Source organism: Aulonocara stuartgranti (genome assembly GCF_965226115.1).
Source record: "Aulonocara stuartgranti genome assembly, chromosome: 6".
NCBI lineage: Eukaryota > Metazoa > Chordata > Actinopteri > Cichliformes > Cichlidae > Aulonocara > Aulonocara stuartgranti.
In genome coordinates, this window is record NC_138944.1 from 28,563,677 (window position 1) to 28,582,232 (window position 18,556).

At 38.5% G+C, this 18,556-nt stretch overlaps 2 protein-coding genes across 4 annotated transcripts in view; one reads left to right on the forward strand and one right to left on the reverse strand.

The window, feature by feature from the left end:
• The window catches only part of mtnr1aa (melatonin receptor 1A a), a 76,523-nt gene that overhangs the window by 29,254 nt on the left and 28,713 nt on the right, over window positions 1-18,556 (forward strand). The window contains exon 2 of one of the 2 annotated variants that reach the window (XM_082535066.1): window positions 9,445-9,519. The exons of the other annotated variant lie outside the window; for it this stretch is intronic. Within the exon in view, the coding sequence (XP_082391192.1) occupies window positions 9,507-9,519 (13 nt within the window). The 5' untranslated portion in view covers window positions 9,445-9,506. The remainder of the gene's footprint in view (window positions 1-9,444; window positions 9,520-18,556) is intronic. 2 annotated transcript variants of the gene reach the window in all.
• LOC309707644 (histone-lysine N-methyltransferase set-1-like) lies at window positions 167-2,834 on the reverse strand. 2 transcript variants are annotated; one of them, XM_082535068.1, is made up of 6 exons: window positions 2,325-2,834; window positions 1,511-1,631; window positions 1,265-1,427; window positions 953-1,145; window positions 747-800; window positions 167-657 (listed from the first exon to the last, which is right to left on the reverse strand). In XM_082535068.1, the coding sequence occupies exons 1-6, from the start codon at window positions 2,361-2,363 to the stop codon at window positions 547-549; spliced, it is 681 nt and encodes a 226-aa protein (XP_082391194.1). In that variant the 5' UTR covers window positions 2,364-2,834; the 3' UTR covers window positions 167-546. The 2 variants fall into 2 exon arrangements, with proteins under 2 accessions (XP_082391194.1, XP_082391193.1); XM_082535067.1 differs by having other exon boundaries at window positions 167-800.

Below are 18,556 nucleotides of genomic sequence, written 5' to 3' on the forward strand. Positions count from 1 at the left end.
GAATTAACACTTTTGACAGTGTTATATGTTTAAAAGTAACCTAGTCAGTTTTGAAGATTAACAAAGACTAACACTGAGCAGTGCTGATTTTCTAACACTGGAATATTTCTAACATTTTGAGTTATTTTCCAGTGTTAGAAAATCAGCACTGCTCATTGTTAGCCATTGTTAATCTTCAAAACTGACTAGGTTACTTTTAAACATATAACACTGTCAAAAGTGTTAATTTAACACTCAACAGTGTTGTATTTAACACTCAGAGGTGTGGACCCTTATAGACACTCTCCAGTGTTAATTTAACACTGGAGATTTTGCTGTGTAGAATCACATTAAACATCAATCACTGTTAAAATTTAGAAACCGAAAGCCATTTTTTATTTCTGCATACCTGCTGATATTTTTTTAGTGCTTTTAGAGGGCTTTGATGTGGCAGCCATCACAATTGCCTGTTTTCCATTAGTACCTACCCCTGTTTTTCCAGTAGGTTATAGTACCATGTAGTTTTTCAGTAACTACTGCACCAAGGTTCCAAGTGATCCAAAGTGATCAGAAAATTTGACATAGACTGAATGCCACCAGGTGGCTGGTCAATGGTGTCACTCGATAAGTTATGAGTGCGCCTCCTTCGTGAAAATCCAAGCCATCATTTTTGAAACTCTGAAATGTTTGAAATAGCGACCAAAATTAACAGCGTGATCCCTGAATTGAACACTAAAGTATAGACTGAGCAGCAGGCATTTTGTCACCTTGACGTCCATGCTTGCTGTGGCATTTATATCACTGGATGCTCGGCTGCATTGCTATAGTTACCCCAGGCACAGTAGGTGATACTCAATTTCAGTGAAAAACTAGATGCCCTAAGTCACGTTAAGCCAATTTGAGTAGGTACAAATGTAAAAATGGCTTAGGGTATGCAATTTATCAGTTCCAAAAAGTACAATTGTAGAAATACCTTGCATCTCCAGAGCCAATCCGAGTCACCATAATTATAGTCTATTTCTTCGCCTGGACTTATGTCTCTGCTTGCAAATAAGCATAGATGGGGCTTTCCATTGATATTTAATATTTTCATCTTAGCACTTGGACTGATGTGGTTGTCGTTGACAAGTCTGCCTAATGACCCATCTTCTTGAGATGCATCCACACTGTGGGGTTAGGCAAAAAAGTATTAGCTTAACTAGTTAGTTAGGAAGCTTTTTTTTTTCATAAATCAAAAGCAATGTGTCATTTAATCTTAATCAAACTACACTGATATAATACGCACCACCAGAGTTTTCCATCAAACTTGAATTCAAACATGAACACCTTCAGGCTGTCATGATAAACTCTGTGTCTCCGCTCACATTCTTCTTTTGTTATGAGTTTACCTCTGTATTCCAAAAGAAAGTCTCCTTTTTGGAATGGAACAGTCGTGAAAATGCCCCGACCTGAATTGCAGAGGCATACCAAGTGAGTGACAAAAGACAAAGTGACAAACTCCAAATCTAATCCAAACTAAAGACCAACTTACCTTTGAAGGCATTTATGTAGTGGATATCAAGTCCCAGTTTGTCCCTTCCAGCAGAAACATGACAGACTGCATCCTCCCGTGGAGGAATGCGTCTCCTTCGCATGTTCTCCTGTACGATTGGCTGTATTACCAAAGCATATAAAGTATTACGATTATCGTCATCATTGTCATCATCATCAGTAGTAGCAGAACTAGCAGTAGTGTAGTTTACAGCATAAACACAGCTGACTTATTCATAGTGCTAATTTATGCCTTCTTTTAAAATGTTAAAGGCCTAGTACTCAAAATGGCGACATGTGACATTTCTGTAATGGCGACTGCAGAGAGTGATACAAGTACTGAGAAAGCTTAGGCATCAAAACTGTAAGAAGTTTTTTCTTCAGGCATATAAATAAATACACGACTAAATACACTTATACCCTTGCTTTTATTTTAGGGCTGTCAGCAGAATGACAGACATTGGACAAACTGCCCGAAATTAGCTAACAGCGACATCAGGGATTTTGACTCAGACTGCGCTGGTTTAATTGTTAATCGCGTTAGTCGCGATGTCGGCATTAACACGTTTAAGCCACAATAATGCTTTAACACCGAGTAAATCCTAACACGGGTTAGCCCGCTTTATCGCGTTGACGCGGTTAGTCGTCAGCCCTATTTTATTTACTCAATGACAAACGCTGGGGCCGTTTTACTTCTTCAAAGACTCACTAACAGTCCATAAAGCATAAATTAAACCAGTTTAATATAGGCCTGTGCACCTATAATTTCATATAGTATTAAAGTCATGGTGCATTTTACATTAAAAAAGGCTTACCTTTGTGTTTTTAATCCGTCTTCGTATTGCCGTCGACATACACTTGTTAAAGGGCACGCGCGCGAAAGTTGTGGCGCCGTTTCCTGTAGGTACCGCCTATATATATAGCCTACCAATCACAATGACTTCCGGCCGTGTGTATTGAAAATGTGTATTAAATTGCAGTACCTACACACATCCACTCTAACTCGAAACGTCGCTGTGCAATACACTGGAATACACAAAAATCAGGTGAGGGGTATAGGTGGACTTTTAAGAAAATCAGAAAATCTTTTAATTATAGTTTAATAAATGAATTTACACTACAGTTTAAGCAAATACAGGTCAAAAGATAAATAATGACCTCATAAGAAGTAGAAAAAATTATTATTTAGACACTTAAAAATGCATTTACAAGTCATGTTTTAGGGGGACACATGAATACACAGCAAAAAGTCGAAATGTCCCCGGAGCCCAGGTACAGCGCAGGTCAAATGTCAATCCATACCACATAGACGCACTCACACACACACACACACCTACACACACACACACACACACACACACACACACACACCTAAACACACACACACACCTAAACACACACACCTACACACACACACACACACACCTAAACACACACACACATACACACACACCTACACACACCTAAACACACACACACACATACACACACACCTACACACACCTAAACACACACACACACATACACACACACACACACACACACACCTAAACACACACACACACACACACACACACACACATATAATTTTAGTAACATCAAAACAAAGAAGTGACAGAGTTAATTCTAAAAATAATCCTGAGGTTAGCGGGTAGATGCTGTCAGATTAAATTAGTAACACCGTTCAAACAAAGCCTCGTCTAAAATAGAAAAAAAACCCAAAAAACAGGTTTGATATTTTCACTTAATTTTAAAGTAGAAGTGCCACCATTTACAGAGCACGTAGAAACTGGCGGAAAGTGTGTGCTACTTGGAAGACAGTTCAAGAAGATTTTCTTGTAAGCCACACAGAAACAGAGTCGCTTTTATGACCACTGGAATCTGTGTTTTATAAGACATTCATGAAGACGGCCGTTTGTTCTTTTTTATTCTGAAGCAGAGGAGATTCATCCTGACTGTTCTCACAAGCACTCTGAGAACATTTGCTTTTGCCTGACAGACACAAACATAGTGGAAGTATTAATGTTTCCAAGAAAGGGACTCTTTCGCAATCCTAAAAAAACAAAACAAAGAATGAGATGTGACTGATATAGATGTAGGTCACTGTAAAGTCCCTTGAAGCTCACAGCCCATCAGATACTGGATGCTATGAACTTACAGGAATCTCATAAATGAAGTTATTAAAGCTGTAGCAATGCACCAGTGTATCGATGGCCCTGCTCATGTGTCATATTAGTTTTTGACAACATAAATATTTAGAGATACCGGCATAAAGAGCTTAATGATTGTAATCACTGCGCTTTTCAACATGAGTATTGGTATTTAGACTGAGAAACCATAATTTTTGACTACCTGCTGATCATTATCTTAATAATGGGTCAAATGACTGTGTGTAAAAAGTGAAAAACTAGCCACAGAGATTCATAACCCAAATCAGCAGATCACCCCAGCTGTACTGAGCAGCTGAAACCACTTTGTTCTGTTTTAAACCAGTTTGTTTGGTTTAGTTCACTCTTGTTTTTTTGGTTTTTTTACACATTAACATACATAGAGCTAGAAGACTTTGAAAATGCCAAGTTCTTTCACATTTGGATTTCTTTGCTGCAGTTTGTCATGACCTGTCAGCCATCATGTAGCGCATGGTCAAACAGCTCCATAGGTTTTTGCACAGTGACATAATCTTTGTACTTTTGCTTCTGTACACCACCACAGTGGATTTGAAATCAAACAGTCAAGATGTGATTGGGTTTCTGACTTTCAGTTTTAAATGAAGTGGTTTAACAAAAGTTGTGCATCAACTCTTCAGCAATTACAGCCATTTTATACATCGTTGCCCATTTTCAGAGGCTCAGGAGGAATTAGGCAACTGAATGACAAGCCGTTTAATTGCAGAGTGAGTCCTGTTACCTTGTTATTTCATGACAAATGAAGCTTATAAAAGGCTGGGAGTTGATTCTGAGTGTTGAAGCTTGTCACCGGAACTCTCAATATAAGGTCCGGAAAACACGAAGGAAGGAAAAATTGAAGGAGGCCATCATTTGGCTGAAAAACCAACATTAACCTACCAGAGACACAGCAAAAATAATTAGGAATGGCCAAACAACAATCTGGTCCAGTCTTTAAAAAATAAATACACTGACCAGGTCAGCAACACCAAAACGCATGAAAGACCATAGAAGTGGTCTCTGCTCAGATTCAGCCAAATGCTGCAAAACCGATCAGACAGTGCAAAAGGATAATGACCCAAAGCAAACTGCAAAAGCAACCCATGAGTTTTTTAAGGCAAAGAAAAGAGATATTCTGCAATGAGGAAGTCAGTCACCTGATTTCAACTCAACAGATCATGCTTTTCAGTTTCTGAACAATAAACTGAAGGCAGAAAGACTCAAAAACAAGCAGGAAATTGGCTGCAAGTAATGGCCTTGCAAAAATATCTCAAGGCAGGAAACAATATTTGGTAGTTAAATATATGTCCTCTTCCAAAGTCTTATGGAGCTAACTATATATGAGCATAAGCTAAGACTGTCTGTTCATATATCCATTAAGGTTACCAGAAACACATGCTCTGTTAGCTCAATGATCCACTTATTTAATACTTGAGGTTGCGTAATCATATTTTGCTATCCAAATACCACTGCTGTCATTGTCTGAGTAAGCACCCACTCAAGGGATTTAATTAATTATATTCACCAATGAATATTACTGTTTTTAGATCTCTAGCACTATAATGGATCTTTGTAATGAAACCAGAGTTGAACTTAGTTTCTCTTTTCTCTTTATATAACTGACACGAGGACTTGAATCCATCTCAGTGACACCTATACCTTGTTTTGCCTACAGAATTATGAGTGATTTTGGAATGGCCCTGTTCCCATAATTATAGCAGTGCAGAGGTGGACGCTAATTCTCAAGAGACAGATTATGACACATTCTTTGTGGCCCGTCACGTTCACAGAGTAATTAGTTGAGTCGTCCGCTTCCCTCTAATGAGCAGGAGCTTAGTGTGTGAGATTTCTTGGTCACAGTATGCTTTCCTTTAATGACCCATAAACATGCTCTCTGTGATTATTATCTAAATTAGTGTATTTTGTCACACATTCACACATTGCTTGGGTTCATTCCAGCGTACTTTGGGCGTTGTCCAAAAGCAATAGGGAATTACGCAGTAGGAAGTTGGATGTTCACACTGCTAGTGCACGCTGACCCAATCTAAGCCTCACTTTCTCTGGGAATATGAGAATGAACTCATATGGCCTGTTGAGGTATGAAGAAATGATCTAATACATTTTATGGAAAAACATTGTGCAGCAATGAAATTGAGAATGCAAATAGATGTGTGCGATATAATAGCGGGTTATGTTTATTAAGGGAGCATTTGCTGGCTTTGCAGTCAACATAATATCTTATGAGTTGTAATTTCATGTAGAAGCAATTCAGTGCCAGATTAGAAAGTTTACTTTTGCTGTGGAAGCTGTTCACCAATTATGGCTGAATGAGATGGGGAAGGTAGAACGGAGACGCAAAAATGGCACGTAGGAAGTGTATTACAGATTTGATTTTCTCTGTTTGTGTGTAGGTGTTAATAACGAATGACATTCGGACAGTTATAGAGATTAACCTGTGGTCCTCCCATTATCCTGTGCAGCCAGGATCACCCTGTTTATCTGGACTAAGTGCTAATGAGGGGATGGTGTTTTTGCAGCTACTATAGCTGTGCACAGCGAGAGCATGTTAATGATGAGGTCAGTAAGGTTGTGATTTGAGAATTTGGTTCCATTTAGAGCTAGTGCCAAGTTGCCTTGTTCATGAGAATCGTTTAGCATTGAGTGTTATCGGCTCCTCTGTCAAGGCCTGTGCGAAATGAGGGATTTTGGTTCACTTGTGGGGGAGACTTCAAAACAGGAGAAGCATAAACATGGTCCCAAAGATAAGTGTGTTGGAAAACAATGTCTCACTTAAGCATGCAGCAGGCAAAAAGCAATATCCAATCCAAAATCCTATTTCCGGACACCCAGTGAATTGAGATTCAAAGATCACTTGTCTGTTAGGTTGTTAGTTTCTTGACTTTATACCAGCGGTCCCCAACCCCCAGGCCACGGACCGGTCCATGAGTCGTTTGGAACCCGGCCGTGAGAGTTGAGGCTCAGGTGTGAAATTTATGGTTTTCAGGGTTTTTATTCGTTAACTTTGTCTTTTCCTGTGATGTATTTGTGTTTTTTTTAAATAAGTATTTACGCATAACCATAGTGACCAGAGAGCATTAAGTGGCAGACAGGAGGATGTTTGTCTCTGTCGTATCATTTTATTTTGTTGTATTTATCCGCGACACCTTAAAGGCCGGTCCGTGAAAGTATTGCCTGATTTAAACCGGTTGAGTACCGCTGCTTTATACAGCAGCCAGTTGATTTGAGTTTTTGTTTGTTTGTTTTTTTGCCATGTGTCACTGGAAGGCAGCCTAGCAACAGACCAGACCCAAAAACCAAAGATGATAAAATTTATCTTACTATTTATCTGACTATGACTCTGTTAAGTCATAGTGGACTTGCAAGAACTAACATCTTTTTTTCACATTACTCAGGAGTAGTTTGTCTCTTGATTATTGTGAGAAATATAAGGTATATATTGGAAGGTAGAGAGCTTGTAAGACAGAGAAAACCCTAACAATTAAGACGACGCCCTATGAGCAATCACTTGTTGACAGTGGGAAGGAAAAACTCTCTTTTAAGAAAGCTCCAGGCTCAGGGAGTGGCAGCCATCTCTTGAGACTGGACTAAAGAAACACTGTGGAACTATAGTCATGTATCACTGTAGCTGGCATAACAGATTCATTCTTTTTAATTGATTGTAGATTAGTCTTATGCACCACACGTGTACTTTGCAGTATTTTCATTAACTATTCAGCACTGAGAAAGAGAGCAGAGGAAGAGATACTCTCACACTGAGCTGAAATTAAGAGTTCACAAACTTGTAGTAAACAACAAAATTTGCAATCCTTTGTATTTGTTAAGCAACTTTATTTTGCTGTCTTTATATGGCAGCAAATCACAATATGAGTCATCACTTTGTTCCAGTTACTGGAGACCGAAAAATAATTCATACAGTGATACCACACAGAAGGGAAGCAGAGGTAGATTCTTGTCTTACTAACAGATTCATTATTTGAACTGTGGAACATAAAAATAAGTAATGATTCTTTTTGTTTTATATGTTTTATATATACGATATAAAACATCCAATTTAATTAGAGTTTTGTCTCAGCTCAGCTCTCTCGTGTCGAACTAAGTGCATGTGGACGACTTAACAATAGACCATGAAATTATTCCGGATTTTAGGGTCATTTAGGAAATGTTTTAAAAAAAAAACCTGGACTACATTTGATGGAAAAGAGATTTTTGCCATGTAGATTTTGGCACATACTTTTCGTCTCTGATGGGAAAGTTACACAAACTTGAGATGTGTAGTTGGTAAACATCCGTAAAGGGAGGGTGATAATGTTGCCAGAGATGATGAGCTGCTTTTCTGCTGAGGGTGAAAAAAATATGTAGAGAGTTGTCCATCAAATTGTTGTAAAAGCAGAATATGAGACTCAGTTATCCTCATCTTTTCTTATCAGCTTTCACGTGCAGGAGTCAGTTATCCTGTGCTTAGTGTCGACCCTAAATGAGTAACTGATCGTTCATTTATTATCTTTGTTGATTAATTCCACGTATACGTTTGCTGATGTGGTTCAAACCGTAGTCATGAAAGTTGAGGTGAACATTAGGAATTAAACATCTGTGTCTATGCATAGATTTCTCACTTGCTGAGGTCTGATCTGCATGTGTTCATTATTGAGGGGCTGAAATGTTGTGTAGTCAACACACATATTGTCCAGGCTGTCGAAGTGAGCCGTGTGGTGTTGGAGGAAAGGCGATGACTGATGATTCGAGTGATGTTTATTTACAGGGTGGTGTAGTGGCAAGCAGGCAGTGAGGGATGACAGGGAATTAAAGAAACCTAAACTGGAAAAACGAAATAACAAACCTGAGAACATACGAACCGGGGAGAGAGGCAGAGAGACACAGACAAACCAGCAACAGGCAGGAGAACACACAGGGCTTAAATACACACAGCAGTAATCAGGGGATGAGAGACAGGAGGGCAACACACCTGGGAGAAGTCAGAGCTGATGGGACGGGGGAAACGTAACCTGAACACACTCACATGAGACGGGGACCTTCAGAATAAAACAGGAAACTCAGACACAGAGAACCAGACAAGACACTGAACTAAACAGACAGATTCACAAGCAGACAGTGTGACGCCATAGACAGACAGAGGGAACACGGAAGTGGGACCAGGGCAGGCACAGAACCGAAACCTAACAAATGGCAAATCATAACGGAATACATAATCAGAATAAACAAAAGCATAAAGAAACACAAAACACTGAGTCGGCAAACTCAGGACCGTGACACATATATGTACTGCATACATATATATACATGCATTTTTTAAATAAATATTTTAGCCACTTAGGGATGATACACAGTGTTTCAAGCTGATGTAAGAGTGATGTTTACTCTTTTTCAGCTCTCTATAACTGTAAGCTGAATGATGCTACAACAAGGAGGCTCAAGGGAACTGCAGAATCATGTGATGACTCTTTGTGGATTTCTCTTTCCACTCAAATGCTTTTACATTACACATTATCTTAACAGTTGTTACTATGAAAAGACAGTGAATGGTGCAGCTGTTAACACTGTAAAAACCAAATAACATTTTAAAGCTATTTTCTCTCATCATATAGACTAAATAATTATTTCCATTGAGAGATTATATTATTTATTTGCTTATTTATAGTCAAAAGCACTAGGGCCATTTTTCCAAATATTTTAAAGGAATGATGTGTTCTGGTGGTACTAATTGTGTTTTGGTTCTTCTTTCTATCACCAGCTTGTTGTGGCTGAATAATTGTGTGTGTGTGAAACACACAGACTGGATGAGAGAGGGTTTAGATGACAAGCATGGGTGAGTGATTGATGTTTGTCTCCCAGCTGCTCTGTGTGTTTAAACACAATGCTTATTTTTCTTATGTATTTACTGTTGGTTCGCAAAGCATCCTTCCACACACAGATACAGTTTCTGTGTGCATATGTTCCTGAGATTGTATACACACATAGACCCACACACAGACATTGCTAAGTATGATGGGAAAGGTTGAACAGGACAAAAGGTTGTGGGACACTTGAATATGGAAAATAATAATGACTTAAAAAAAATGACAGTGGCTTTTGATACTGGGATTAGTGAGAAGATGACCCTTTGACTGCTCTGTATATGTCTTAACTTTTACATTAAGTAAGTATTAGTAAGGCTATTAAAAGTTATTAACCGTAGCAATAACCTAGTTAATCTTTCCAAAGCCTTAAACTTCGTAGTATGCAAGTTTGCAAACAAGGTCAAAAGATGGGGTTCATAAAATGCAGGAAGAATGGCATAAGGAGATTACGTTACGCAGTTTCAGGTCAATTGGGGTCAGATGGAATGATGGAAATAACTGCTGCACAAACTAATCATATATAATACAGCTCAACAGATGCTGAAGCTCTGGTCTGACCTCGATTTTCCATGGGAACAGGCATGATATATCAAAATATACAAAAGATTTTTTTTGCTGTAGGACAGTTACATAACTCATTACGCTACCATTCCATCACCTAAAGCTGTCATGCAGTCTTGTTTATTGCATATTTTTCTGATGGGAGGCATAACATAAGACAACATACTTTGGATTTTCACTTTTCCCAGTTTTAACTTCTTGCCTTTTATCCAGTGCTGCGTTTAGTTTCAGCAATGGGTTAACAGAAAGCAGTCAGTGTAATCTTTGAATCTCTGAGGCTTCAAATGCTATGTTTTTGGTGCTGCAAACAGGACTTGTTAGAGCTTTTTGCTGAAAAGAGCTGCTAGAAAAGTGGACAGATAAAACAGCAATGCATCCTGACAAAACCAAAATAATGAGCTAAGAAGCTAAACTAACTGCAGACTTGTAGTGTTTCTCAGTTTGGACTCTGGTGCCATTAGTGCACTGCCATGTACTACATCATGTTTGCTATATAAGCATAAAGCCTTAATTTTAATAGGGTATCACTGCCTCAGTTCAAACACAGTAAGCTGTATACTTATCTGAAGTTTGACCTTGACATTTACAGCTTGTTGAGCATCTGAACAAACATCTTTTTATAACTCCCACAAGCACCAAACAAGCCAGTGTGAGCACTTTCATGCAGTCAAAATACCAAATGTAAGAGCTGAAGTTTTAACACGAGTGATCGTTTTCTGTGCGCTCACGACTGCAAATGACTTGCTTTACTGATATTGATCAGGGAAGCTGAACATGAAAGTCATCAGACACGTCAGTGCTGTTTGGTTGCATCAAGGTTGTGAAAACAGCCTTTGAAGTAATGGTTTAAAAACCCCACTAGATTCATGGTTTCTAATAGGCTACCAAGAGACGAGATCCTGAAATCGTTCAGCAGCAGCAGCTGTGAGAAAGGGGAGCAAACAGCACATACACGCGGAGACAAACACACACAAACACAGCCCAGCATCAGCTGTTCAGGATGATAAGCTCTGAACTTCCAGCATGTACTGTAAGACAATGCCTTCACAACAACTGTAAAATGCATTTAATAGGGAGCTAAAATAACTTCATCTCCAGGCATAAATATTCACCACAGACTCGTACTGTACTTTATTAATCACACAGGAAAAAACGATTATAGTGGTTAGAATTAATACAATTATAATGTAAAAAATATAAAGTGATTAACTGCAACTGCAGGTCATGCTTCCTACTTTGTATGCAGCTTTCCCAAATTTTACAGTGTTCATACAAATGTGTGTCCTTGGATGTAAGTTTAGGTTTCTTTCCTTAATTGTTTCCTTGAAATATAAACTACAACTGAAAAATACTCCTGGTTTATGTATGGCACTTGGCAGTGCACTTATTCAGTTATAAATCTTTTCAGTATTTGTGATTTTGTTTACAGCTCATTTAGAATTTTTATATCCCTGTGAAGCTTTAAAACAATAACTATGTGGATTTACCTGAAGTTGTGCATGACCCCAATAACCTTGAAGCCTGATGAGTGTGCTCATTTCATAATGAGTGGCAGTAACTCCTCATTAAATACTTGCTTTCTAGGGACCTAAATGACATAAATGGGATCAATCCAATCTTCTGACAGGATCAAGCTGCTCGAAAATTGCAAATGGGAATCCAAGGCACCTTGTAATTGCTTGTGTGCATGTGTATGTGGGTGGGTGTGAATAGGTAAGAATTTTCAAAGGAGATTTTGTGCAGACTTCTGACACTTAAGTTTTTCAGTTCTTATGGTTGCACTATATAGTTTTTGGAGTATACGCTGCTTCACAAAGTGGCATGTTTGCAGATACTTATGAGACAGGAGTTCAAAGGCATAGGCAAAGGGTGAAGTCATCTTAACTGATGTTAGCCATTTCTTAAAGCTTTTTTTCCTGCTTGTAGGGTTAAATGAACTCCACTATGTATATGAGAGCCTGTTCAGTCATAACGTCATTTCTCCAAAACTGACTATAAAATTATGTCAAGTAGCCCTCTATAAAAGGGACTGAATAGTACTAAACTCTTAAAAGGATGTTACCCCTGCCTCAAAACAAGAAAGCCCAACTTATAACCACTCTAATAATAATGATTATATGTGCCATATTCCAAACTAAAAATAATAACATCCTAACTTTTCTTACAAGTAAGATTATTTTTTTAGGCTTGTACTAATGTACAAAATATGAATTGGTTAATTAAAGCTTCCCAATTGATTGTGACAGGACACTGTCATTGCTACATTAGAGGAGTGCCAGGGTTGCACTTCACAGAACCAGTAAACACAGCTAACATCCATCTTCAGCCCAGTTTCCCCACATAACAAGAAAGATGCTTACCATGAAAGTGTTTTACTTCCTCAGAGGGAGAATATACACTTGTTTGTTTACTCATAGTAATTTATATCATCTGCATAATGTTTAGTAGACAAATTAATATCACGTGGTAAGCTGTCACATGTCTGGAAAACCTCTATTTAAGAATTCTCTTCTATAAAAAGCAATTAGCTTGCTATTAGCAAATAGCAATTAGCTTGCTATTAGCATGCTATACAAATAGCAGTTAGCTTGCTATTGTTAGGATTTTTGCAAAAGCCTGAAGTCACGTCAAGACCAAAGCAAGGTCTACCACACAGACAGATTGATTGTGAAGCAAAATTTGCTTAAAATTTCCTTTACATTTTCTGGTAAGACTCCGGCTTCATGCCAAAATCCAAAGATTGGTGTGAATATGAGTATGAATGATTGCCTCTAGGTGCCCTGTGATAGACTGCCTATCTGTCCAGGTTCTTTCCCACTTTTCACCTCTTGCACCTAGAATAGACTCCAGCCTGTTATTGACTAAGATATTAGTGTCACTGCATTAACTTTAGTGTCACACAGTAATATAACACGTCATACTAAATAAAGTAATCACACTAAAGTACCAACTTTGTTGTCACTTACAAAAGCTCGATCTTCATGGGCGGACAGAAAAATGTGCACTTGCACTACAATCAATAGTGGAGCAGTCTTTAACTTTTGAGCAGTTAGGGTATGAACATTATTTTAATTTTAATTAAGCTAAACTGCAAACTGCACCCAGGTGCGCTGGTAACAGATCATCGACACAATGCAAACATTAGCAAAGACAACATTCTAACACAAAGCAAGCAGCAAAGGACACAGAATGATCTTCAAAAGGCAACAAAAGCAGTGATGAGCAGTCGGCTTGTAGCCAAAATTTCTACCCCCACCTGTTTCTGCTTCTCTATGGGGTGGTTTTCAACTTTCTACTTTCCAGCTTTGTGTTTGCACTTAACACAAAGCTAAAATAAACCTTGTGTATGTGTCTATTAAGAATTTGTATTAGTTTGTGGTACTGTATCCTTGTGTTGACATTGTCAGCTAGTATTGTATTTGATAGCATACGTCAGGATGTGTTGTACAGAGAAAGATAATGCATTACTCGTTTTCAGTATTTATGTTTATTCGGAATTATGTTGGTGAATCTATGCAGAGCTTCGGATAAGTTGCCAGCATCTGTACCTGTGCTGGCTGCGTGGATGGTGACACGTGGTCACATTCATAGCCACATGCTCAGAGAAGCACACACACCTGTGTATTTGCATTTTAACATCAATGCATACATTGCTTTATAGCTATTCTCTGCTTCAACATTCTCCATTCACAGTGCCCTTGAAATTAGATGTCAGGTCCCATGAGGATAACAACTGAATCAAATGTAACATACAATAAGAACGTTAGGCTTCAGTTCTTTATTTTAGCTATCAAAACAGGCTCCATCTAATAGTCTAAAGCCCTGAGGCTCTTTTCATCACCTCTTGACTTGGAAGAGTTTTGGAGGAGAGTCGAATGTTTCAGCACCCTCCATGTGACCATCTGCAGACAGTACTTCTGTTCATCTATACAGTAGCCTTCTGTCTGCAGAGCTGGATGTGTACACTCCTTACATAAGTGACAGGACTTCTGTTCTCCTTTTTTTTAAAACAAATGTTCACTTTGAGGAAATAGAGCTTTATCTGGAAAGTGATGGATAGATTACATTCTGTTTCTGCTCCCAGTTGAGTTGCAGGTGATGAGCATATGAAAGACTGCAGATTTTAGGAGAGATGGGCACTTAACTGGTTTTTGGATTTCACTGTGAGTGAGTGTCTGAGAGATTCAGGGTCAGTTAAGCAGTGGCCACTGTTGCACTGTGTTCAAATCTTTTCCATGTGTCCTGGTTGAACTTTATGTCTGTTTCCCTCTATCTGGGTCAACCCATCAGCCCCCTGCCGTGCTCTGGTTTGCCTTTCAGACAGCTACTCTATTAGACTGAAATCACCTGTGAAATACTGAGGTATGACTGAGGGGGGGTTAAAAGGTTTTATGTGGGTGGGATAAGTGAGGACAGTTTGAAAAATCCCTTTTCCGCCAGATAATTTGTCTGCATTGTGTGTTCACAAAGTGTTCTTTGTTCATCTGAATGGAAAGAAAACAGATTCATACAGAACAGCTAGTCTTTATTTTGATGATTGTAATGCTGTGTGCATGTTGGTATATGTGTATCTATGTTAAAGGTCTGTTGTGCAAAAAGTTTTTTTTTAAACCTTGACTGTAATATTTTATTTTTCATTTTTAGAAATGGTGCTCTGTGGTGCTCGGTGGCTGCATGCACTTTTACAAAGTCAGCAAACAGCTTTATCTTCATCAGGGTAATTTCCAGCCGTAGCTCTGAATCCAAAAGGACTCCTTGCATTACCTTTCAGATGGATTGATGATGATTATTTTCCTTTTAGTGAACACTCTTCTTTTTGGATTTGTAATGATAACAGTCACCTACCTGACTGTTTGAATGGTAGATTTCATTTAGAAATTGTCCAACCAGTTTAACGAGTTCTTAGAATCAGTTACTCACATTTCTGCTTTTCCACTGACTGCATCAGTGATTTCCATCCACTGTTTGCTCTTCCTGTCATGTGGAACCAACTAGCGAATGCTCTAGCGATGTTCGGGTGAGTCATTCTTTCACTTTTGGAGTGTTTTCTAGTGTGAAAAAAACAGGTTTCTTAAATAATTTGCAAAGTGTTGCACTTGGTGGAGGTGTGATCTCTTGTAGCCTAACTACTTCCACATTATTTATTTAGCTCCTTTTATAGGTTTTAAGTCATCATCAGAGGCGATTTAGCGATTTTTATCATGCAAAAAGTGTTATTGGTGTTGTTGTGGACAGCATAATATGGCTCAGTTCTCGTCTGCATTTTTGTAGCCTGCAGAAATCTCTATGCACTGGACAAGAGTTTTGGTAGCATTCTAGTTTCTGTTTGTAGTCCATTTGTAATCCACGCTTTATTAACCAGTCATTTATTGTCAGGGTTCAAACAGTATCTTAAGCCATCAAAATAGAACAGTGTTCATTTTGATGGGTTACAGTGAGGCAACCACCAGGCCACCATGATGGCTTCCTAGAGCATCTTAACCCATTAAAAAGAAATGTGCTGTTAAACCTCAGCTGTTAATATTGCTCAGTCCAACTGCCAATTCCTGTTGTGGACAGCATAATTTTGCTCAATTCTTGCTCTTCGACTTTTAGAGTTTGTTCTGGACTCTTTATTTATGAAATTTTATATTCAATTTTCGTACAGTGTCAGTTAGTCTTGAGTTCTCTATTGCATTAGTGTTCTTAGTTGTTATTTTATCTTTGTTTCCCGTCGTGTCCAGTTTATCTGTCTTTTCTCGGTATCCTGCCATTAGTTTCCCCGTGTTTGTTTACCTCCTTCCTCCCCAGTCATGTCCCATGTCTGTCTGGTCTGTCTGTGTTCTGTCTCCATGAGTATGTTTGTTGTCCTGTCCTGTTGTTTTCTCCCTTCCTGTTTCCATGTTCATCTCCTTGAGTTTCATCCCTTTGTTTCCCCAGACTGTCAAGTCTCCATGTCTGTTTAGCCCCAGTCCCAATGCCAAGTTCACGTGTGAGCCTCGGTGTGTGTGTGTGTGTGTGTGTGTGTTATTTGCTGTTTTATTTTGATAGTCTTGTGTTTTATGTGTGTAATGTACATTTCTGCTTGCCCATTCACATTAGTTATGATTTAGTTCAGCTGTGTGCCCATGTGTTTCCACTTCTCTTAATCAACTTCTTGTGTACATATTGTCTGCATCTCCCTCTGTTCGGTGTTGCATTTTTTACTTCATTGTGTGTATGACTTCTGTCTATCCAGCTAATTGTCAATCAGTAGTTGGTCAGCTAGTTCCTTCTATGCTCTGTTTTGAAGTTTGCATTTTGTGCCAGCAACAAAGCTAAATAGTTTTGAGTTTAATTTCTGTCTATTGAGTCCTGCATTCGAGGTCCACTTCTTTTTTTTTTCCCTTTTTTTTTCTTTCTTTTTTTCTTCTTTTTCTTTATAGGGGCTCGTGTCAAACTAGCAAGTATTTCAGGCAGAGCTTCTGGTCACAGCTGTCAAAATAAAACACGTACGCAAGCGAGAGAATCTGCCCATTTAAGTCATAACACGGACCTGATGCTGTGAATTTCCATCAAAATTAGGCTCTTGTGATCTGATATCAATGAGACATTTCTCAAGGTCTTTTATGCCTACTTTCCAGGTGAAAAATACCACAATGAGCTCATATTTAGATTAAAACGTCACAAACGGTGAGGGGATGCCTGGATCTGTCTATCCATCGGATAGCGGCTGTAAAAGCAATTTTGGCAAATTCAGCTTTGTTTAGCTTAACTCATGTTTGTCATTCTGATTTCCCAAAGTGACATCAGGTCAAGACCTGAAAGTTCGTTGCACACATGCCATTCATTCATCTAAAGTATTAATTATCTAGGTCTTATTCTGACACATCAGTTCCAAAGACTGGTGTCTTACCCTTAATATCAGTTATTATAGTATATTATCAAAACTAAGTTAAATAACACATTTACTGATGTAATATAACCACTAAACAATGACAGCCAAATACCTTTTATCATTAATATTTAACTTAGCTAGCTGCCTTTCCTCTAAAGCTTTTATTATTTCTTTCTGATTCATAACATAGAAAAATTTTCCACATGCTTAAGAATTAGAAGATTGCTTTGGAGGTAGCAGTCTGACAGTCAGTAATGATACCTGATTTAGGTGCTTCTAGTTCCTCAGCTTCTCTGGCCTCTTTTAAACTTTTTAAGCTGTAGTTCTTTCAAGGTCTTTGAACTCTCCACTGCTGGTGTTATATTATTCCATCCTGCTGATGTGTTGGTAGTTGCGCCTCATTCCCTTTTGTCTCTGCATGTGTTCCAGAGTTGTAGAAACTTTGCTTAGCTGCCTCTCATTTCTCTCCTCTCAGATAAAGCTCCCCTAGGATGTATAAAGGCTTGCAGAGGTAAATATTCGTCCTATTGTCAGTTAAGAAGTCAATGCTGACATTGCCTCTGAATTTGACAATGCAGTGTCTTTTGGTCTTTTATTTTAAAACTCAAAACTCTGGATTTCCTGTCGTTTTCCTGGTAAGTTTTTGTGAATTGATCCAGCTTATGGCACAGAGGGCAACAGAGCTGGGAGAGAGAAGGATTGATTACAGGTAGAGAATGCTGCGCATCATTAATCAGCACAATGACAAGAAAATAGATAAGACTCATGTCCCAAACCTGCTGTCTTGCTTTCAGACAGTAATTATACAAATGACTGCAAATACACACATGGAGGAAGAGAATAAAACAACAGTAATAAGTCATATGGATGACTTACATACATGTAATACTCACTGAAGTTTGGCTTTGATGTTTCTTATAACTGTGAAAATACATGACTATTAACTGTTCAGTCTCTTCCTTCACTCTTTCTTTTCAAACCACAGCACGCTCCTTGATGTGAGCATTTTCCACCAGTGGAGAAAGCGATTTCAGCTTCTCCACATGAATAACAAAGTTGTCGTTTTGCTAATTAAAGTCACAGTGTTATGTGTCCCATAAATATCAATTACCGCCGATCAGCAAATACACATTCATTTGAATGGGTCCAGCATGCAGTTGCGAGTGTGCCTCCCACAGCAGGACACAAAGGGTTTAAACTAATACTCTGGCTAATGCTCATTGCACCTGAGGCCATACCTGGATGTTAAGGACTTTAAAAGGCACGCAGTGGGGCTTATATCTTCATCGCGGCATCATTTTTGAGAACAATAACAGGAATGAATTCTTGTCATTTTTCTGTCTGTGCCTTATGTTGTAACTTTATTGCAGTTTTTGTTTGATAACAGCATTTTGATTATTTTGTAAGTGATTTAAGTGTTAGTCACATGTTTAGTGAGGGCTGTTAATTATAGATTTAATTTCTGCTAAAAGGGAGCATTTAACAGTTATTTTCATTAGAAAACTGCGTTTCCCAGAATCCTTTGGGGTAGACGAAAGTTACTCTGGGTTTTAGCTAGCAAAGAAGTTTGGGAAGCCATTATATGTTGC

What these genes read in the sequence shown, in the direction of transcription:
- LOC309707644 (XM_082535067.1), bottom strand. Translation starts at nt 2,363, where the DNA reads ATGTCGACGGCAATACGAAGACGGATTAAAAACACAAAG. An exon ending in CTACATAAATGCCTTCAAAG is followed by an intron (nt 1,428 to 1,510) that starts GTAAGTTGGTCT and finishes TCTGCAATTCAG; the next exon opens with GTCGGGGCATTTTCACGACT. An exon ending in ATTGGCTCTGGAGATGCAAG is followed by an intron (nt 801 to 952) that starts GTATTTCTACAA and finishes GGGTAACTATAG; the next exon opens with CAATGCAGCCGAGCATCCAG.